This window comes from Pteropus medius, unplaced genomic scaffold, assembly GCF_902729225.1.
Source record: "Pteropus medius unplaced genomic scaffold, Ma_sr-lr_union100, whole genome shotgun sequence".
In the NCBI taxonomy this organism is placed as follows: Eukaryota; Metazoa; Chordata; class Mammalia; order Chiroptera; family Pteropodidae; genus Pteropus; species Pteropus medius.
Window position 1 is genome coordinate 1 of NW_024343159.1, and position 21,862 is coordinate 21,862.

The window sequence follows — 21,862 nt, forward strand, 5'->3', positions numbered from 1 at the left end:
GAAAAGTACACAAAGAGGCAGAATCCTTGCTGGGAATGGTGGACTGAAAGCAACCTAAAAACCCAACAGAGCCTTCCATCTGGAGATCCTTTAGTCTTGAATTTGCAGAGAGAAGGCGCGAGGGGATTTTTGTTAGTGCTGCTACAGTGTCTTTATAGCTGTAGAGTGCTTTCTGCTTTAGTTTTAAAAAACGAAGAGGGGCCAGACAAGGCTGGGCCCAGAAAGGAGGAAATGGGTGTCTGCTAACAGAGAACTCCCTCAGTTTTGAGAGAAGGAAGGGGAACTTCAGGTTCTCCTATGAGAGGCGAACTCTCACAGAGTTCAGGCTAGAACCTCTGCTGAGAAACAAAATTGACATTCACTGGCGTGTCCCAGAGCATGTGTGTCGGGAATCGCCCTCACGTCACAGCACAGGGGACGCTGGGAGCGGGGACCGGTTTCCCACTGAGTGGTGTCCCCCTGCTCTAGTAACCGGCCACGGGCTTAGCAGGTCGCACTCTCCTCGCTGCAGCGGCCCGACAACCTCTGCAATGCCCTGGCTGGCTTTGCCGATTCGGCCTTGTTTTCTTCACGCCATTTAGCAATGTCTGAAATTGTATTGTTGACCTATCTGCTGTCCTCCCCGACAGAACGTAAGGTCCATCGCAGTGAGAAAAACATCTCACCGACAAATCTGTCCCCGGTGTCTACCGTGCGGGCCACCACATAGGGGGCTCCATTCGCTCGTGTTAAACGGATGGAGGGCGCTGTCTTGTTGGAAAATCGATTCTTTCCAAATGCAAATGTCAATAAAGTCTGACTTACTGAGTCCAGGTCGGGATAGGAAAGCTGTGCCCACTGTGTGAAACTTCCCTTTTAGTCTCAGTGTCACAGGGAAGAAGATCTGTGACGGGGACCCTGACGTGAAACTCGATCGAGGCGACAGAATTCATACCGCTCGGGAGTTAATCCTCACCTCCGTCGGTGGAGGGCTGGGGTCCCACAGATTCACGCTCGAGCAGCGCCTTCACCGGCTGGAACTGGGGACTTCGGGACCTCCGAGCCGGTGTCAACACTGCCATCTTGGAACAGAGCCGTTGCCCCTGGTCACCACCTGGGACCTAGAAGTCACTCGTTTATGCATTCATCAAACCCTCCTATCGTGCTCTATATGTGCTAGTACCTTCTCTTTTCCGGGCACAATTTCTACGGGCTTTATAAATGTTAATTCGCTTAGTGCAGACCACAACCCCATGAGCTTGGTTCTGTTCCCGTCTCTATGTCTGTAATGGGGAAACCGAGGTACAGAGTTTATGGAACTGGTCCGAAGTCACCCAGCCAATTAGTGACGATGCTGCCACGGGAGCTCAGGCAGAATGACTCCAGAGCCCACGCTCTTGACCGTTACTCTCTGATCCCTCCTCGTTTACATGTGCGCTTCTGTGAACGCACTTTGGGAATGGGGGCTCAGTTCTCAGGGAATACTACTCTCTTTTCTTACCTGAAAGATGAGGATAATAATCTCTAGCTCACAGGGTTTGGGAGACGGGTAAATAAGGACCACGTACGTGAAAGCGCCCAACACTGGGCCCTGCACATGGTACGTCCCCCTTCGTGCAGGCTGCCCTCCAGACGTTCACACCTAAGTTACGGTTTTCAAGTGACGTTCTCATCGGCGGCTCAGAATTTCCCACGTCCTCTATAAGGAACGAGGAGCCTGAAGATACGTGACTGGAAATGACTTCTCGGTTACGGGCCACGGGGGCAGGAGATCCCCGTTAAGAACCCTGGTCTCTTGGTCGCTGGCCAGGAGGCTCTGGCCACACGTCCCCTGAAGGAACGTTCGCAAGGACACGAGATAAGGCCAAGAGGAAACAATCTCTAGAAACAGGCAAGAAGATGCAGGGAAAAACATCAACCCACTTGCTACCAAAAGTTTGACATCTGTGCTCCACGGGCTCCCTCCCAAGTGGCCTGTGAACTTAGACAGAAAAACGCTATTCTTTTTGTTACTGGCCTCTAAGGGAAATCTCGCATTTCCTTATTTCCTCCCGTAATACATCGAAGCGACAAAGCAAGCAAGTCGGCGCAAGCGTACCCAGGGCTCTGTCGACAGAAACTGCAGATGTTTTCACAGGACAGTACAACCCGGCAAATGTGGTCCAAGTCACTCGTGCCTGCCATGCTTTGACATGATCCGTTATTAGGCCCGTTCCTAGATCTTACTATTTAGCGCGTTCGTTTTTAAAAAGCACGCATGTAACTGTCTCACCAATTTGGCCAACGCTCGACTAACTGTATTTCGATATAACGGAGATCCTTTGCAATCCTTTATGTTTTCGTCGATACATTTAAAAAGGTTATTACGAGAAGGGGTCCGGGGACTTCACCTGACAGCCGAGGGGCTTCGCCGTGCACAGAGAGACCGAGCACATGTGGATCTTAGAGGAATGCCCCCCCCACTCCCCGCCACTCCGCCCTCGAGAATCCGGGAGCCTGCAGACCACGGCTCTCGGACGCTAAGCCTCTCCTCTACCTGCGGCCTGGGCTCGTCCAGCTGCCTCTGCGGACCCTCCAGCAGCACCACGGCCTCCTCGCCGCTCTCCGGACACCGTCCCCGCACCCGGGCCCGCAGCTCCGCGGGCAGGACGGCCAGGAACTGCTCCAGCACCAGCAGCTCCACGATCTGCTCCTTGCTGTGCGTCTCGGGCCGCAGCCACAGCCGACAGAGCTGCCGGAGCCGGCGCAGCGCCTCGCGCGGCCCCCCGGCCTCGGGGTAGCGGAAGCCGCGGAAGCGCAGGCGGCAGCGCTCCGGGCCCCGAGCGGGGCTGCGGCTCGAACCCGCCTCCTCGTCCTCCACCTTCACCGACAGGATCCTGGCCCGGTCCTCCGCAGACGCGGCGCCCAGGGCTGCGCTCGGTCTCGACTGCCTCGCCATCCCGGGCCAGGGCGCTCCTCGCGCTCCGGGGCAGCCTGCGCCGTGGTATCGAGAGGTCACCGAGAACCAGGGCGACTGCAAGTGGCCCCTGCTTCTTCCCGCCCCCGTTTGGTGGCCACCCCGCCCCGACCCCCAGCTCTGCGGGGCTCGTGCTGGAACGCCCCCTCCTCTGTCGGGCCTTTCCCAGCCGCTTTAGGCAAAAGGAACCGTCTCCTCCCGGGACATCTGTCTTCCTTGCAAACAGGCAAGATGCGCACGGAGCGCGCCGAGCGCGCCTGGGCCCCTCTGTCCTGCGTCGCAGGGAGGAGCCCGAAAACCAGCGGCCCGTAGAGGATACAGGGGAAACTACCCCAGGTCTACACCTTCCGCAGGTTTCCTTCTGAATCGACCACCCACACCTCGGAGGGGGACCGGGAAGGGCTGGAACTTAGGAACTGAGAGACCCCGGGAAATACTTCCTCCTACTGAGCACGAGGACCGATCCCGCCCCAGCGCGCCAAGCTGCCTGCGGGCCTGACCCAGGAATCCCGTCTCCTAACGCCGAGGCACCGAACCGGACAGCCGGAACGGGCCCTCGACAAGGGGCAGCTGTCGTGGGTCGCCCTCCCCGCGGACCCGGCTTCTGCACACACGCCTGCAGCTCCTCGGGGGCATGACGGCGGCGAGACGGCCCAAGGACAGCCACGAAAGGACACTCGGACCTGCTTGCGCCCCGCCGAGCCCACACTCACCCCGGGTCCGAGGCTCGGAACCGCTGGGGGCGGGCTCAGGGGCCGCTTCCGGCCTCTCTGGCCGTCGCCCAGCCACACACTCTGTGGTTCACCAGCTCCCCGCCGGCCACCCAGCCTCCCCTCTGCCTCTGCAAGCAGCTTTTAAATATGACTTTTCCCGCCGTAATAAAGGGAGGAAAGCAAGGTGCAGGGCTCTGTCTATAGTCTGCTACATTTGCAGATAGGAGGTAGTAACAAGAATTTACATGATATTTTCTTGTGTAGTCAGAAAGAAACCCTAGAAAAATACACAAGGAAACTATTAAGTGAATACCTACGCGGGACGAGTGGTTAGAAACTGAGTGAAAAAGAGGACCAGGGTAAGAAAGTGGTACTGCACACGGTTTAAATATATTTTTTAAATTAGAGCTGATTGTATTGCCTAGTAAAAAACATCAGTTATAAATACATAACTGTTTTAAAGACCTGGCTGAAATGTGTACATAGAAAATCCAAAATAATCTAATACTCAGATTATGGCCTCATGAAACAAACTGCTGTTGATTGGTTGACACTCAGAGCTGTTTACTGGAATGAGTCGTTGCTGATCTTCAAAAAAAGCTATGTGTTGTCACTAATCGATTGACTTGGAAAACCATGTTCCCTGAAGTGGATTATCAAGTGACTGAACAGAGCGGTTCTGGGCTGTCTGATACCACGGCTACAAAACAATCATGCTAGGAGTGAGGGAACCTCACTCCTCAAGCTTTAAGAGACAGTTCTAAACAATTTTCCAAAGTGGTTGTAACCATTAAACTATCAGTATTAATATATGAGAGTTCCACATGCTCCATATCCTTGCTTGCCAAATCAAGGCACATGACTGAGCCCAGAATCATAGGGGAAGGGCACTGTAAAGTACACGGCTACCGGGGAGAGTGAAGGAAGAATTGGGATCACTGTGTATCCTGTTGTACGCTTTTTCCCCCAGTTTCTGAACATATACTTGTTATTAACAGATATGCTTTTTATTAACATAAGTGATAGCATAATATTCACTGTTCCTATATTTTGCTTTTCATTGATGTGTAATATTTTATCATCAGGCATATCCTCCTAAAGATTAAATCACGGAATCTTAAATCAGTGACCCCTTCACCCCAGACCTTCTAAGTCAGTTCCAGAATGGATTCATCAGAGGACCAGGATGGACTTCAGGTCGTGAAAGGAGAGCAAGCCCCCACCTGGGGTCAGGGACCCCACCTTCAGAACAGCTGGTCTGGCCAGGAGGCCGCCCGCCTTTTTCGCACTTTTGTTACCAAGAGACTCCTGGGCCCCGAGAAGCACTGAACCGGCTCTGGGAACTCTGTCATCAGTGGTTACGACCTGAGACGCACAGCAAGGAGCAGATCGTGGAGCTGCTGGTGCTGGAGCAGTTCCTGGCCGCCCTGCCCGCGGAGCTGCGGGCCCAGGTGCGGGGACGGTGTCTGGAGAGCAGCGAGGAGGCCGTGGCTGGCAGCTGAAGACCTGGAAAGGGAATTTAGTGAGCCAGAGAACCAGGTGAGAGCAAGGAGCTGGGCTCCTCGACACTGAATACTAACTGAAGGTTGATGTTTGGTGACCCAGATTGGTTGTCTATAGCCACATGCATTAGTTCTCTGTTGCTGTGTAACAAATTACACCCAAGGCTTAATGGCTTAAAAAAGGCAACATTATGTCACATTTTCTGAGTCAGGCTTTGGAGAACTCATGAGGTTGCAGTGAAGATATCAGCTGAGACTAGTCATCTGAAGACCTGACAGAGGCTGGCAGGTCCACTTTCTAAACAGCTCCCTCCAGGGTTGTTGGTTGGGGCCTCATGTCCTCACTGATTGTTGGCAGGAAGTCTTGTCCGCCATGTGCATTGCTCCCTGAGGCTCACTGAGTATTCCCATAACACGTCAGCTGGCCTCCCTGAGAGAGAGTAAGGATGAAGCCACAATGCTTTTCATGACTTACTCTTAGCGGTTATATAGCATCATTTCTGCTGCACATTGTATTCAAAAGAAATGAGCTCTTAAATACAACTCATATTCAAGGGGAAGGGAATTAGGCCACGCCTTTTCAAGGGACAACTATCAAAGAACCTTTGAACATACTTTCAACCACCATACCATGTTGGGCTGCTTCTGTTCTCCACCTCGCCACTGTGTGTGGAATTAACTGTGCCATTTCCCTGTAAAATATTTCGTACAGTAGCATGTGACCTCTTTCATTATTAGCTTGGGGTTCTATAGTCCTTCCCTGATGCACACAAATATACCTACGGGCTCTCAGGCCCCAGGTTACAAACACGGACATTCTGAAGTGCTCCTAGAGGATGTGGAGCATTTGAAGGCCACACAGGAATCGGCAGCCATACAGCTTCAGTCCATGGTGATGCAGCTCAAAAATGAATCTCTTGGTCCCCACAAATTTGGAGAATACGGTAAGGGTTTTAATAAGTCCCTTCAGGGATCTCTGTTGCCTTTGTATAAGGTAGTAAGACTAGGGACTCTGGGGCCAAATTACCTGGGTTGGAATTTAAGCACCGCTACATAGTAGCTCCATGACCTTGGGCAGGTCAAATAACCTCTCTGTGCCTTCAGTTTATACAGCTATAAAGATGGGGATAATCAGAGCACCTCAGTCACAGTCGTTTGATGATTTAATATGTACAAAACACTTAGAACAGTGCCTGCTTGCGTACATCCCCTCTGGGTTACCCTGCCAGCCGTTTCATCAGTGCGGATGACCCCTTACCCAACTGGCCTCGATATCCCTATTAAATCCGTTTTGCATTCCTAGAATGTGTGTTTGACATGGATCTTCCTATTCTCCATGTTATGGTTGTACTCTGTCATAAAGGAAAGAGAGGACATTGTTTGGCCCATTTATTATTCCAGATAGTGAAACTACACCTGAAAACCAGGAGTTGGCATTGAAGCAAGAAGTCTTAAAAGAAATAGAACATTTAGGGAACAGCAGACTCCAAAGAGATGTTCCTCTATATTTTACGTACGGACGAACTTGTCAACATGAGAGCAGGGTAGAAGAGCAGAGGGGACATGCTACTGGAGAGAGACATCACAGGTGCCATGAATGTGGGAAAAGCTCTACTCAGAGTTCAGTCCTCATTCAGCACCAGAGAATCCACACGGGGGAGAAGCCCTATCAGTGCAGTCAGTGCAGTAAGAGCGTTGGTTGGCGAACATGCCTCATAAAACATCAGAGAACCAACACTGGAGAGAGACCCTATGCATGTGATGAGTGTGGGAAAGCCTCCAGTCATCACTGCAACCTCATTGGGCATTTTAGAATCCATACTGTTGCCAAACTGGGCTCATTCCATAGATACCCAGGCCCCTAAAAGGGGCCATCTCTGAAAGTCATATTTTCCAAGTGGATTATTTTGTTCCTATCATATTCCTTTTGCTTTGGAATGAGCCTGCGGGACTGGAGGTTGCCCTGTGAGTCAGTAAGGGTGAGTGAGCGTGAAGGCCTGGATGTGGCTGTGCTCAACTGCAGACTTTATACACACCATGCACTTAGGCCACACCAAGTTTATAGAACAACACAAGATTAAAACAAGCACGAGAGGACATGATGCCATCAAGAGACTCAGTAAACACGAGATGTGTGAGGCCGCTGCCAGTGTAATATGGCTACTGCATACACTACATAATTGTACCCACTGTACTTTCAGACTGCTGGCAACTCAGTAGGTTTGTTCACACCAGCATCACCACAAATGTAATGTGTTGCGCTATGATGTTCCAATGGCTACGATGTCAGGGCCCCTAACCCCTGTGTCGTTCAAGGGTCAGCCGTGTGCACATATATATTTATTTTATATTTACATATTCATTTCATTTTTCAAAAGGATTACCTCTGAAGAAAGATGCTGAATGAGAGTCTTCTTAAGTCCAGTACATCACAGCGTGAATCTGCTACTAAATTACTGAAACTTGGCCTATCTGGCAAACTAAGGGAAGTCCCAGCTGTGGCCATGCCAATTCCTTCTGGGACAGAAAAGGGCTACATAAGTCAAGGTGGAGAAAGACAGTTTCCCGTGGAACCAGGAGCCCAGACTATCAGGAAATAGCCCCTCACATCAGGATGTCTGCAAACAGCACTTGAGGCACCTCTGCTGCCAGGATTCCTGGGGGCCTGGAGTGATGGAACCACCTCTAGGAGGTCGCCCACCAGATGCCATGGCAAGAGTACCACACCAAGGAGAGATCCGGGCCTGGACAAGAGAATGTCACCAGAGAGTAGGGCAGACGCTGTGACCTTGTTGGGAAAGGACAGAAGATGACGGATCAAGAGCAGGTGAGTAGGTTGTATTAACTGTGTGCTCACAGGTGGGCGCCAGACTAACCAAGGGGACACTGTGAGGGACATAAATGTCTAACCATTGTGCTGAACACTGAAACCAATATAATGCTGAATGTCAACTGTGAATGAAGAATAAATACATTTTTAAGAAATGTGAGGATCAAATAAAACAAATCCCTTTGGAAAACAAGATAGAGCAGGTGAGCAGGTAGAAGGCTTGGAGGTCTGAAGCGGAACGAAGGCACTGCAGGTTGGGGCGGGGAAGCACTTCCGAGAAGGTTCATCTCCACTGGGCTAAGCTGAAGTTATCACTTACTGGAGTTTTTCTTTTTCGACTTTCTAATATGACCCCTGCAGCCCTTGCATGTTGAAGTGAAACACTCTCTCCTCTACTCCCCATAACACTTTTTAAAGAAACCCACTGATTCAGATTCCAGCCCATCCCAGTAAGAGAGACATGATCTTGAAAGAAAAGTCACGCTCAGTCATCCAGCTGCAGCCCATGAAGACCACGTCCCAGTGAACCGCGTGCCATTCCAGAGGCTTGAGGGGCATAGGGTCTCTTCTGAGGTGCAGGACAGACAGCGCTGGCAGCTGCAGAAACAGGAAACCTCTGGGCCTGTTTTTATAAACTTCTCCTTTCCTCAAAGCCCTGCCCTGTCCATCTTCTCACACCAGCTCAACCTACCAAGTATTTATTAGCTGAATGACTGAATGAAGACGTGGGCAGAACTAACATTTATTTACCCATTCCTCCGGGAGAGAAGGAACATATTCTTGTTCTCTCTTCTCGCGTTTTCATCATGAGTCGCTTTTCACTGGAGTGGCCTGTATTTAACCAGTACAGACAGGAAGGGGCTGACTACATGCAGCCTTCATCATGAAGGAGTGTGGACCTGGCCTTTTGAGGATGGCTGAACAGTAGCTTAAGACGCCCCGCGACAGGATGTAAATGAGGCACAGGAGGCGGCAGGCGGTGCGAGAGCGCCCTCTGAGCACTACCTCGGCCAGCAGCCAAGGGCCCCATGGACAGGAGGCTACAGGGGAGGGGCCCTGGCAGTGAAGAGTGTGGCAACGCCTCTGATCGGCGCTCAACATGTCTTGAGCACAACAAAACCCTCAAAAAAGAGCCAAGAAAAACATTACTTGGTAGTCTAATGAACAGACTTCAGCAAGAGCCTTGGTGGGTGTGGACAGATCGATTGAAGAGAAATGAAGCTTAAACCTCGTACCAGGGGCGCCTCTGCCACGGTGAAAAGCAGCCGCGTTCCTGGTTAGAACCCGTATTTCCACCACTAGCTGCAGCCGAGTGTCACTGAGGGGCTGCCTCAGACCAGAGCCTAATGCCATTCATGGTGAATGAAATGGGCCCTGAGCCTGCACTGACACCGACAGGGGCCTTACCTTGCATGGTGAATTCCAGTCGCATGTCCAGCACGGCCTGAGAGTTTGGTACGTACATCCCGGAGAGAAGCTCGGTCCTTGACTAGATCCTCGGTGTCAGGACGCAGGAGACCTTGGCCAGCTCCGTGCTTGCCCTGCTTGAGAAACCCATGGCGATTCCACGGCAAGAGTTCCTTGGGGCCAGCGCCTCTCCCACGAACGCACCCAGCAGAGCGGCCAGGCTGCCACCTGTCTCTGTGTCACCCCTAACTGTTCTGTACCTTTTCCCGATGATGTTACTATCATACTCCACGGCTCTAAAGTTCACTTTAACCCTTTTCTCCATTTAGGAAAAAAATGTGCAGCTCGCTGCCAGCGTTACTTTAGCATCATGCGTAGGAGTGCTACGTTTTCTAGGATTTCACATTTTCAGTGATATTTTGTAAATGGAAATACCCCTGCTGAAAGCAGGATGCTATAAATAGAGCGATGCCATTTGTTTCCAATGACTATCCATATACTGGAGCGATGTGGAAATAACAGAAGCGCGCTATTTCACGGCAGACTTTCGGGGTGAGGTTTGGACTGTCATCTGTGAGTTACCGCAGAGTGAACACTGTGGCCGCAAGCACTGCCGAGTATTCTCGGGGAAAACAGGAAATGGGTTGAAGATGAAACTCTTTTTGAGGGGAGCTAATTTTCTTGTCACGCTGCAATGTACTCTCAGTATCCTGAATGATATAGCAAACATTAATTTCAAGTCCTGTTTTGGTTACGAAGAGATCCTCTAGAAGCTTACTGTTTAGTAAAGAACACGACCTTAACACAAATAACGACGACGTAAGGCTGCAGTATTTGAGAAGCACCACAGAAGCGGGGGACTGAAGGCCCGTCAGCACACGGCGGGCCAGAGTCAACAGTGATTCTCTTGGTGTGGCTCTGAAGGAACTCTTGGAAGGCTTCCCACCTGCCTTCCAGCCAGGAATGGGACTGATGTTAGGGTGTGAAAGGGACACCGGGGCTTGTGGCCATGACACACAGAAATGAGGTAGAGACCCATCTTCTCTGAACCCTCTTGACTGACTCACCAATGCTAGACTCAACACCAAGGAGTCACAGCTCACATCGTTCACTTCTTCAAGCATCTCTCCGTGGGCCATCCATCGTGACGACTTAACCCCTGGACTGACTCATCTGCCACAGGGGTTGACTGCAGCATGGCTTTGCGTTAACCCCACTGCCCCCTTCCTCTCTCACTCCGCTCTGCTTCCTGCCTCCGCAGTCTCCCAGGCTGCTGCTGCCTCCCAGTCGCGACAGGACACACCTTTCGTCTCAGGGTGCGAAGGCCGTGCCTCGTCGCCGGTTTTCCCTGCGCAGCTCTGCCCTTCAACACTCTGTCAGGCCCTTCTCCCCGCCCACGGTCCGATCCAGTCTCACACCACTGCTGGGGTCTTCGGCTTCGCATCTCCTGCATTTTGTTTAGATCGCCCTTACCTCATGAGCTCTGTCTCAGTTGTCAACTATGGTTTCAGTGCCATGCTATGGTTACTGTGACATTGCTTGCATTTTTAAAAGAGCATTCTCAAGAGAAAATTACAAACGGGGGCAGTATTTCATTCCTTAAATGCAAAAAATAATCGACTCGACAAATGATTGCCCACACGTGACACCAAAATTAGACACAGGAAAAGGTACCACTGGAGTTCAACATTTTTAAAGATATTTTTCAATTTGTCATAATAGTCTTTGAAAATCTACACAAATGTCTGATTTATAAAATATTACTTAAGTTCACTACATACATCGGATTTGCTTTGGGAGAGGACACACTGATATGCGGCTGTGATTTTTCTGTCCTGCAAATGTCTGCACTGTTTCCATTTCACCTGCCTTAATCTGAAAGATTAGCATTACGCTCTAAGTAGAAACGTGCGACGTATCTCCGAAAATCCAAGAGGTCTAAGGAGGCACCTGGGTTACAGGCTCTGTGAAGCTGCCATGCATTGTTCATGGCCCCATCAATCATGTAGCTCACCAAAACTGAGTACCATTTCTTGCTTCTTATTCTCACCCTGTATTTAGAAATGATTTCATCCATTTTCGCTACACCTTCCCTGCATTCATCATACAATTTCACTATCGATGGCTGACTTATCAGAAAGATCTCCTCGTCATCAGCAGAACAACTTATCTCACTGACTGGCTCTATGCCAACAGCATTGGAGCACAGACTGATAATGCCATCACCACGCCAACGACACAAAATTATCTCATCGTTTTCTTCCACTCGGAAATCAAAATACCCCTTTTTCATTTTTTTCATATGTTCTGCATTCATAAGGGGACATTTTTCAGTCCTGTTCTCACGAATTGTCCCTGTTGCCCTCACACCTTTCTTCTTCAAGGCTGACACCAACTTGACACTTGTAAAAAAGCTACCAAAACACAGGTAATAGGGATACTGACCTCTCTCTAGAAGAATATCGGCAAAATTCATCACTAGATTCCCACCTAAACCAAGATCAAGATCCTTATCTGCCACCATAGTCAATTCTTCTTGATAGGGCTCAAACCAAACCAGATAACCCTGTGTGGTCGTACCACACCAGATTTTATAGCCAATTCTAATAGGGTTCCCATTCAGGAACTGGTCACTATCAAAGCATTCACACATTGTCTTATCAAAACAATAGTATTCTTCCAGGGGAGCATACAGGAGGAAATTCTTATTCATTTGCTTTATGAGAGGCCTCAATTTTGTAAACTTATCTTTCGGATCTAGGTGGCTGTTATCAGCAAAATGCAGGTATGAGAAAATCGATTCGAATCTGTCTCTTCTAATTGCGTCTCTAACCTGGTTCTGATCGGCATCAGGGATTTCCCAATACATTCCCCTTCTGGGACGCCTCACGATTCCACTCAAAAGCAGGACACCAAACACACACCTCATTTCCTGAACCGTGACTTCCAAGTTGACATTTTTCTGAGAAGCATAATTATTGGTTTCATTGACAATCAAGCTGAATGTTTCATCATCAAAAAATAATTCAAAGAGCTCTACTGGGTTCAACTTTTCACTCTTGAGATTCAAAAGTCCATAATCCAGTACTGACCAGCTCGGGAAGTTGGGTTTAATGTCTCTCCTGGTCCACTTCTTCTCTGAGACAACTGACGCCTTTGGCCTTTTGGGAGCAGGCTGAGTCTCTGGCTCATTGTCTTCTATGTCTGAGTCCCCAGAAAATGCAAGGCCTTGGAGCAGTTCACTCACTCGAGCTTTGTCTTTTTTTCTCCCTTTTCGGGTGATGTCTCCTGCTGCATATTCCAAGGATGAGATGTGCATCCGGGCCCACAAGTCACTCGGGTGATGGTCCTTCAGAGTGTTCGAATGTGCACCTGTTCTTTCAGTAGGGACAGGAGTACAAGGGACCTCACAATCTCTGAGAAAGGAAAAAGAATACGTGCTATAAAAGTCCTGTCCTACTCCCCAGAACCTGACAAACCCTCCGATACCCAAGTCTTCTTACTTTCCCCCCTCATGTTCCCGTGAGGCGGCCTCTGCCAGGCCAAACCTTCCCGGACCCTTCTCACAGCAACTTAGTCCTCACGACCTGACTGACTGTGGGAGAAAAAAATGGGCTGTCCTCTGGGAGCAAGTGGCAGACACAACATGCTCCTTTTTGCCCCAAGTTGTACCAAGCGGGTCCAGGCAGCGGGAGGCTGGCGCCCGCCCCTCTGCCATGATGTGCCCACTCAGCACTGCCTCCGGGCTGCTTCCTCAGTCCAGCTTCTGTCAGTAGGAAAGCTGAGGTTGCCAGAACCTTCTGTCCCACTCCCATATCTCTATCAGTTGGTTCTGGACTTGGACAAGGAAGGGGGCTGTTATTTATTGGGGCCCCTCACCTGTAACAAAATCTCTAAATGTGGAAGGATTTAGCCTCTCCTAGTTTTACCATCTTCTGAGGGAGAAACAAAAGAGAAAGTCACACGTACTGCCTTTGGACTGATTTTCATGGCGTTTGCAACGAAGTAAGCTAAAGTTACCATGACAGAAAGTATTATTTTACACAAACTTCTTTTCCAATTGTAGAAATCTGCATTTCATTTGCTATCTTATTGGTAAATAGCGTGGCTTTAGAAGACATGAGGGGTGAAGCAATAAAAAGTGTTCTAATTACATACACTTGTTTATTTGCTTTGAGCACGGACCATCCTGGCTGTCTTCAACATCCACACAGTGGCCCACTCCTTCATGAGCTACTTTTTCTTTGATCCTTGTTCAGGCCTCTCCTAGTGGAGGCTGAAAACGCCTTCCTTGTCCTCCCTAACCCTTCTCCAGCTGACAGTATGTCTTTCTGAACTGTCACAGCAGCCTCACTGGCAGCCCTCACTCTCTCGTCGAAATTCCCTGCCTTCTCTGGCGTCCCTGCTGTGGCTCCACAAAGACACGAGACAGAGCAGACTGGGTCAGGACAGGATTCTTGGAGGCAACTGTGTACCAACTGAGGTTTCGCATGATGACCTCCCGCGTTCCTAGCAGGGGGCCTCCTCTGAGGACAGGAGAGTGGCACTCTTCCTGTATTATTCCAGGGAAACAGGTTTTTCACAACTGCTTTTTTCTGGTTCCAGTCAAATTTCTTCTTGCGTTTGCAGGATTGGTTGCACTCAGAACCATGGACACTCACCTGCTGCAGACTCCCAAGGCCTTGGCACCTCGGTCCATCTCTTCACATGTTTCTTGCTTTGTATTAAACAATCCATCTTTAGTTACAACCCCTTCAGCTAAAACAATACATTAATGATGTAAATGTCATCTGTTACCAGAATTTAGAAAAGATAATCTGCAGGGTAGGGACAGGATGTTCCAGATTCAAACAAACAAACAGAAAGTCAACAGGTGTCCCAGGAGTGCAGTCTCAGCAGCCACACAAAATGTGGCACAGTATGGACAATAAAAAAGGTCAGTTAGCTGGGAAGCAGATCGAACAGGGCGAAGCACAGTGAAAGAACATTACAAACGGACAGCAGCACGATCAGAGTGAGGAGAATCCCCTCTGAGGAAAGACGATGGGACCACACAGAGGAACTCATGGGTCTTCCGTATACGAAGCGGTGTCTGAAAGTGACAAAGCATATGAGGCCCTTGATACAAAAGAAAAAAGGAAGCAGAGGAGGAGTTACTGAAGGAGTCTGGGAATATGGAACGTGATCAGAGAAGATGATGCGAATCAATAACTGAGTGATTAGCAACAGAAGAAGACAGTGTGACCGAGACGGATGCACAGTGACAGGGACTGAGAGGAGGCTGAGGGCTGATGCCAGAAGAAGGGGAGGAGAGGCTGAGGCTCTGCGGGAATATGGGCTCACCAGGGTCAAGAGAGGGTCAATGGTGGGAAAAGGTGAGCACAGACCATGAGGCCTCCTTACTCATCTGACTGAGGCTTGTGACCTTCTCCGAGGCCGAGTCCCCACAGAGGTTCCTTTGAGCCAAACGCAGATGTGGCCACTGCTCAGGGACAAGGGCCTGGGCTGCTGCTTCCTCAGTCTTCACCGATGCCTAAAAAGGCAAAAATGACCTCTTAGCTTTCATTGTGGGAAGGACAAGAGGTCCAGTACTGAAGGGTGTTGAATGCCACACTGCACACCTTGGTGTCACCCCTCTGGCAGGCCCACAGTCCCTGTGAAGGCCTAAGGGACGAAGGGCCGTCCTTGCCTCTATCCCAGCTTCTGGGGTTGTCAGCAATGCTTGGTGTTCCTTGGCTTGTAGATGCATCACTCCAATCTCTGCCACTGTCACCATATCGCCGTCACGTGAGGACACCAGTCACTGGACGTAGGGCCCACCCTAAACCAAAATGACCTTGACTTGATTACATCTATGCAGGGTCCATTTCCAAATCGGACCGCATTCGAGGTACGTGGGTTAGGGCTTTGACATATATTTTGGGGTGACACAATTCAGCCCACAATACCATCTTGGCCCTACTTCAGTTAAGGTTATTTCTCTCTTTTCCTGTCTGGTCTTTTATTATTAGATTCAACACTAGTTGTATTGGACTGTCCGCCTACCTCTGCTCTTACATTTTCCTAGACTTTTGATTTTCTTATTTCTCCATAATTCAAACTCACTAATTTTACACCAGTGAAACCATCTAATTACTTTGTTCCTTCTTCTACTGTAGTCCAAACATCTGCATTTTGAAATACATACCACTTTTTAAATAAATTGCTTTTTTTTTTCTTTCTCTATTGTTACATGTAAGACAACTACGTTGATTAACTAATGTGTATAGGTAAGTTACGTTTGGATGCATGTCTTTTTAGGAAAGTAAAGTATGTGTCGAGAATGGGAGGATCTGATCTGAAAAGATGAAGGGTCCATTAGAAGCTGCAGAAAGGCCTGAGGGAGGAGAAGGCTCACGAAGACCGCGCCGTAAGAAATCGAGCTGGTGAACAGAAGACCTATACGAGAGACCTCAGTGTTTTCTAACTAAAGGATAAGGAAATTTATGGGGAGGGGGAGGCTGAGAACAAGATTTCATTTTGTGACGATGTGAGGTTTTGTCCTGACACATGGAATTTCCATGACTATCATCAAATGCCCACTCCATATGTGCGGGACGCCGAGACTAGAGAGCAGCATGAGCAAGAATCTTGGTTCTCAGGCTGCGGAGAGAAACCAGAGAACCCCCAAGGATCAAACACCAGTCAGAACACAAGCATCCCACGGGTGCAGGCACCTTCTGAAACAAGGGCCTACTCCATCACTCCCAACACCTGGGACCCGGGTGTTGAGTGAGGCGACAGCCTGCAATCACCATGAGCTCCTTGGACGAGGCACAGTGATCTGAGATTTCTGTGATGGGGCAGGCTCTCAGGTAACGAGGGGTGCTCCGGCAGAGGAGGGTACTCTGCCACCTGGGACCTGGCTGACTTAAACCCTGGGCCGCTGTTTTGTCTCAGAGATTTTTGTCCTGGAGAAAGAAGGGCTAGTCCCTGGGGAGCAGGCCCTGTGAAGCGAGAGACAAGAGTCCTGGGTGAGACACAACAGTTTGTAGGAATGCCCCTTTTGGGGGACCCAGCCCCACGACTCCTGATATTCGTTAAACGTCCAGGAACTAAGATACAGATCTTTTTTTTTTTTTTAAGCGAGGCAACCCTTGGTTGACCTCACAGATTGCAAGGACCTGGTCAGCTTATGATCCCTTATTTTTTTATTTTTTATGCCTACAGTACCAAGTACTTATCAGGCCTGACCCTGCTTAGCTTTCGAGATCAGACGGGATCGGGCTTCTTCAGGGTGGCATGGCCATAGACTAAGATACAGATCTTCCTAAGACAGAGCATCATGACTGTTTTCATTCTGTCAGGAGTTCGAGGTTTCAAGCTTTAGTCTCCCACCCACAAAACTGAGTGGCATAGAGTACAGGTATGTGGTAGAGAGAATTTTGGTCAGAGGGTAAGGTGACTTAAATTCTAGAAGGTGCTCTGCCTCTGCTGACCCTGGGAAAGTCATTTAAACTCTGAGTTTTGGTTTTCCTAATTATTAACTGAGGATGTTGGATGATAGGATCTTAGAATTCTAGCATTTTACAATTTCAAATGTTTTAAAAAAGTTTGCTTAGTACAGGGTTAGACAAAGAAACAAACCTTGAGAATGTAGACACAGATGCTTTTACTAAGAAGTTAGTGGCCTGCTTTCAGGACCCTTGCTAAACTCACCCCAGCACTCACCATGCACTTCCTGGAGGTTCTCTTGGGGGAGCTCTGGAGGCTCACACTTCAGAGTGGGCACCCCGGGCAGGAGCTGGAGGCTCTGACACTCCAAAGATGCTCCCTCATAATCTGTCACCAGTAGGTGCATGTCCTGTCCCTGAATATAAACAGAAGCCCAGGGACAAAAGATTCACCTTGAAAAGGCATCCTGGTGGGAACTGGACCTAACAGCAGGGACACACTGACAAGTCCCATTTAATCCTCTAAAGAAGCATCAAGGGAGACAGAGTAGGAGACAGAGACACTTATTCACTTGGCAAATACGAACACACGCTAGGCAACAAGAGCCGGGCTAAGGGGACAGTGGCAAAGAAGAGCGGTGAGACAAGCAAAGAATCTTTGCCAGGAAAAACACAGCAAAACAAAAAGCCTTAGACGGATGCATAGGTGGGTAGAAGTTAAGTGAGGTACAGGGTAAGCACACCACCTCAAGATGTATCCCACAGGTTACTCATGAATTACACAGAGGAAGATGCGCCCTTGCAGTGAGGAACCTGACCCATGCCCGCTTAACTCCATCAGTAACGAGACAACTCACTACCTGGTGGCGCCTGACAGAATGCACCCACGAGAACACATCATCACTTCTGGTTTTCTAACCCAAACGCACAACCTGGAACTTATCATGAGAAGATGTAAGACAGACCCAACGGCCTATACTCTTCAAAATTGCAAGGGCATGACGACGAAAGAGTAAGTTTTCCACATTCCAGGAGAGTGAGGAGGCATGGCAACAAAATGCAGCGTGTGATGCTGGACTGTACTGAGTCGGAGGAAATCGCTATAAATAACAGTACTGGGATAATGTGGCATAATTTGCACAAGGATTACTTTTTGGATGACAACATCATAACAATTTTAATTTCTCTAGATTTAATCACTGTATTCTGACAGACACTGAAATACAGCCTGGAGTGTTTGAAGGGCCATGATCTCCGCAGCTAACTCTCGAATGGTGAGAGAAGAAACGCGCGCAGAGCGCGGGAGGCGGCGCGTTCCCCGCCAGGCACCCGCGCGGCGGGAGGAGCGTTCGCCACCGGTGAGTGGGGGGACAGCGCCCTCCCCCATTCTCCTCCGGGCCAGCAATGCCTGCACGGGCAGAGGCCCCATCGTCCTCCCGCGGCACCACGCGCACCCTCTCCCCACCTGCTGTGCTGCGTCTCGGGTGTCCGCGTCCGTCTCCGCGTCCTCCAGCGCCGCCAGCGCCTCCTCGCCGCTCTCGGGACACCGTCCCCGCACCCGGGCCCGCAGCTCCGCGGGCAGGACGGCCAGGAACTGCTCCAGCACCAGCAGCTCCACGATCTGCTCCTTGCTGTGCGTCTCGGGCCGCAGCCACAGCCGGCAGAGCTGCCGGAGCCGGCGCAGCGCCTCGCGCGGCCCCCTGGCCTCGGGGTAGCGGAAGCCGCGGAAGCGCAGGCGGCAGTGCTCGGGGGAGCGGCCCCGGCCCTCCGGTGCGGGGCGCGCGCAGCCGGCCGGGGGCTCCTCCTTCACGCGCACGCGGCCCCTGGGGCGCGGGCCCGGCACGCCCTGCTCCATGCGGCGCGAAGAGGCAGCGCTTCCAGCGGGGTGCCGAGGACAGCTGGCCCTGGACGACACGGGTTTGAGCTGTGCGCGTCCACTTACACAAGGATTTTTTTCAGTAAATACTGTTAATGTATTTTCTTTTCCTTACGACTTTCTCAATATTATATTATCTCTAGCTTACTTTAAGAACACAGTATATAATACACATAAGGTACAAAAAAAAAAAAAAAAAAGGGAGGAAATGGTTTAGTTGGCCGGGATCTATGCTTCAGAAATGTTTTCCCAAATTACATCTGAAGCGTCGGGATTGATCATTAACAAAAAAATTACAAGAGCTTCACAATTCTATATAACATACTTATATTTCTGTTCCCTCTGGAAGTCATGCTTGCCTATGTTATCAATGAAATTATTCACAAGTATACCTTGAACCCCAAGGGGCTGAGCCCAGAGGTAAGGGATGTCAGGTGAGCCATATGAGGGAAGAAGGGTTATTAACAAGAACGCGTGCGCAGCTTACACTTCAGCTGGGGAGAAGGCTGCCTTCAAAAAGAAAAAATATTCTCTCAAAGGTCAACCATTTCTGTGTATTTCCACGGAAAATTCCACCTTAAATGTAGGTGAGGTAGACTGCTTCCAAAGTTTCCCACCCCCAAATAGTTTCTGTGGTAAGATTTTGCCATTCTTCTCATCAAGAGGTAGTCTTTCCCTTGAATGTGTGATGATCTATGACTTGCTTTGACCAACAGCATATGGCAGAAATGACACTGAAAGGAAGGGCTCTTGGCACAGTGCCGTGAGCCTGCCACGCTGTGAGGGGAGCCCAAGGTGGCCAAGTGAGGGGTCACATGGATGGGAACCCAGGCGCCTACCCAAGCTGGGGGAGGCCCAGCCCTCATCGGATTTACCAGAACACCGCCACAAGAGAAACTCCAGATAAGACCAGCAGCAGAACCGCCCAGTCAATCTACAGAATACTAAGGAAAAAATTGAGGTAGTTTCACTAAGTTTGGTGTTTTAATTTTTTTTTTAACGTTACAGTAGATAACTGAAACAGTAGACATGCTTCGAATTCTTTTTCACTCGTTACTTTCTCCTTTTGTGATCTCACTAATCACAATTACAACATATCTCTCCAAAAATACTCAAGGCTCTGACTGGCTCAAACTTGCCTTTCTATTATAGACTCACCTCTTGAAATGCCGGCAGGATGCTTCCAGCAACCGGCACGCCAGCACATCCCAAACTGAAATCAGAGTCACCTCAAAGCTGCACTCACTCTGTATTTCTCCATTTCCACTGGCATGTCCACCATCTTCCATTTACTCAGACTTAAAACCAACCCCTATATACAATCACTTGGAGCCTCATCAATTGACTCCAAAACGCCTCGTGCAGTCATCCCTTACTCTCATCCCCTTACCACGAACACTATTATAATAATGTTCTTTGTGGCATTCCTTCCCGACGTCCCACCCACCACCGTTTAATATTTCCTACAACACAACTGGGACCATATTCAACACACCTCCCTCCAGCAGAGCGCGTTTCAATCTCTCCTTCTTGAACTAAATTCAGACTCACAGAATCTGATCTTCCTCGGGTGTTACCGCTTCGTCTGTCACTCAATAATCATTTAGTGGGCACGTCATTATTTTCTAGACATAACACTAACCCTGGAATACGAGACACAGTCTCTACCTTCAAGGAAACATCGTCTTGCCAAATTCCTCATGTCACTGCTATGCTGACAACTCAAGTTTTGTTCATCCACCTTGTCGTTTACGACTAGGACCGCCCTTCCAACAGGGCAAATTCCCAAGGCCAGCGCGATTATAAACCTAATCTACAGACAGAAAACTGTTCTGTCCTGTAAGCCACACAAGGAGGCGGGGGTGTCTCTCCGTCGCTACAGGTTACACCCCAAGCGCCTCCGCCCCAGCTCCGCTAGGTCAGCGCAGGCTCGTACCTGGTATCTAAGCAACACCTGGAGGGCGTCACGCGGAGGGACAAAAGAAGCTGGGGGCCAGGACGCGGCGGGCCAGGACAGTCCCTTCCTGAAGTCGCCCCCAGCACCCAGCGCTGGACTCACAGTGGGCACCCGATAAATGCGCGTCTAATGCTGGTTGGCGGACCGAAAGCGGAGCGACAGTGCGCAACGAAGACGGGCTGGCTTCGTGAAGAAGCAGAGCGAACGCGCCCGAGAAAGACGCGGCCGGCCTCGCGGAAGGACCCCGGGAGCGCCGAGGGGCCGGGGTCGCTCCTGCCGCAGCGCGCAGCGGCGGCGCAGCGTCCGACCTTTCTAGGACACGGCCCCGCGTCTCTCTGGTGCGCCGGGCGGACCCGCAGCCCCGCCCGGGCCTCGCCGACGACCCCAAGCACCGCCCTCATTTATGCAAATCGTTGCAGTAAAAACCCAACAGGACGGTAAAGGCAGAACTGAGTCTGTCTTTAGGGTCCTCATAGCCTGCTGCGGGAGAAAGATGGGGGAAGGGAGAAAGAGCAGATGAATAACAATTACAATACAGCAAGCGGCACAATTTTTTAAAATTTAAATATACTTAGGCACAAGAAAAACGCGAGTTGCATAGACTACAATATGAAGTGTCCCACTCCCCAGGGTTAACCATTGTTAATGTTTTGTGTAGGTCTTCCCAGGACTGCACCTGCCACGTAGCTGCACTCAATAAACGTTTGTTTAGTAAATATCTATGTATATATTTTAAACCACGTATAGGATTATAATATAATTTTGCACCTAATTTTTTCCAGAAATCTTATCATACCAGCTTACTTTTAAACAGCGAAATAGTACTCCATTGTACGTGTGTGCCATAATTTGGTTTATTATCTCGTGATGTATACTTAGGTTCCAGTTTTTCCTTATAAGTGATGCTGCAGAGAACACCACTGAATAGCTTTACATTCTCTTATAATTCTAGGGTAAAAATTGCACATTGGAATTGATTTGTCAGAAGGCATGCACATTTAAAATTTTCACATACAGCTCCCCTGTTTCATGTTTAAGGGCACTGCTGTTTAAAAGTAAAACCTCTAATGGAAAAATTCAGCAAAGATGAATATGGCTGTTCACAAAACTGAAATTATACATGACCAATCAAATGTGAAAGGATGTTCACCTTTGATAGTAAAAATATTCTTTAAAAACCCTTTTAAAAGACCAGTTTTGTATGCACTA

At 49.5% G+C, this 21,862-nt stretch overlaps 2 protein-coding genes and 1 long non-coding RNA gene across 7 annotated transcripts; 1 reads left to right on the forward strand and 2 right to left on the reverse strand.

The window, feature by feature from the left end:
* Positions 1 to 6: 6 nt before the first annotated feature.
* On the reverse strand, positions 7 to 3,646 carry LOC120606098 (zinc finger protein with KRAB and SCAN domains 4-like). 2 transcript variants are annotated; one of them, XM_039867214.1, is made up of 3 exons: positions 3,550 to 3,646; positions 2,516 to 2,952; positions 7 to 1,061 (listed from the first exon to the last, which is right to left on the reverse strand). In XM_039867214.1, exons 1-3 carry the CDS (start codon positions 3,569 to 3,571, stop codon positions 945 to 947), a joined length of 576 nt encoding a protein of 191 aa, XP_039723148.1. In that variant the 5' UTR covers positions 3,572 to 3,646; the 3' UTR covers positions 7 to 944. The 2 variants fall into 2 exon arrangements, with proteins under 2 accessions (XP_039723148.1, XP_039723149.1); XM_039867215.1 differs by having other exon boundaries at positions 7 to 1,100; positions 2,516 to 3,642.
* A 1,407-nt stretch (positions 3,647 to 5,053) lies between these two features.
* On the forward strand, positions 5,054 to 15,876 carry LOC120606099 (uncharacterized). Its single transcript, XR_005653825.1, has 5 exons — positions 5,054 to 5,187; positions 5,889 to 6,094; positions 7,529 to 7,977; positions 14,017 to 15,277; positions 15,688 to 15,876. It is a non-coding gene; the product is annotated as an uncharacterized LOC120606099 (long non-coding RNA).
* On the reverse strand, positions 11,059 to 20,997 carry PGBD1 (piggyBac transposable element derived 1). Of its 4 annotated transcripts, XM_039867209.1 has the most exons (5): positions 20,633 to 20,977; positions 18,286 to 18,724; positions 14,791 to 14,920; positions 14,049 to 14,145; positions 11,059 to 12,803 (listed from the first exon to the last, which is right to left on the reverse strand). In XM_039867209.1, the coding sequence occupies exons 2-5, from the start codon at positions 18,673 to 18,675 to the stop codon at positions 11,258 to 11,260; spliced, it is 2,163 nt and encodes a 720-aa protein (XP_039723143.1). In that variant the 5' UTR covers positions 18,676 to 18,724; positions 20,633 to 20,977; the 3' UTR covers positions 11,059 to 11,257. The 4 variants fall into 4 exon arrangements, with proteins under 4 accessions (XP_039723143.1, XP_039723144.1, XP_039723145.1 ...); XM_039867210.1 differs by lacking the exons at positions 18,286 to 18,724; positions 20,633 to 20,977 and adding an exon at positions 17,098 to 17,236; XM_039867211.1 differs by lacking the exons at positions 11,059 to 12,803; positions 20,633 to 20,977 and having other exon boundaries at positions 14,731 to 14,920; positions 18,286 to 18,855.
* Positions 20,998 to 21,862: the final 865 nt, after the last annotated feature.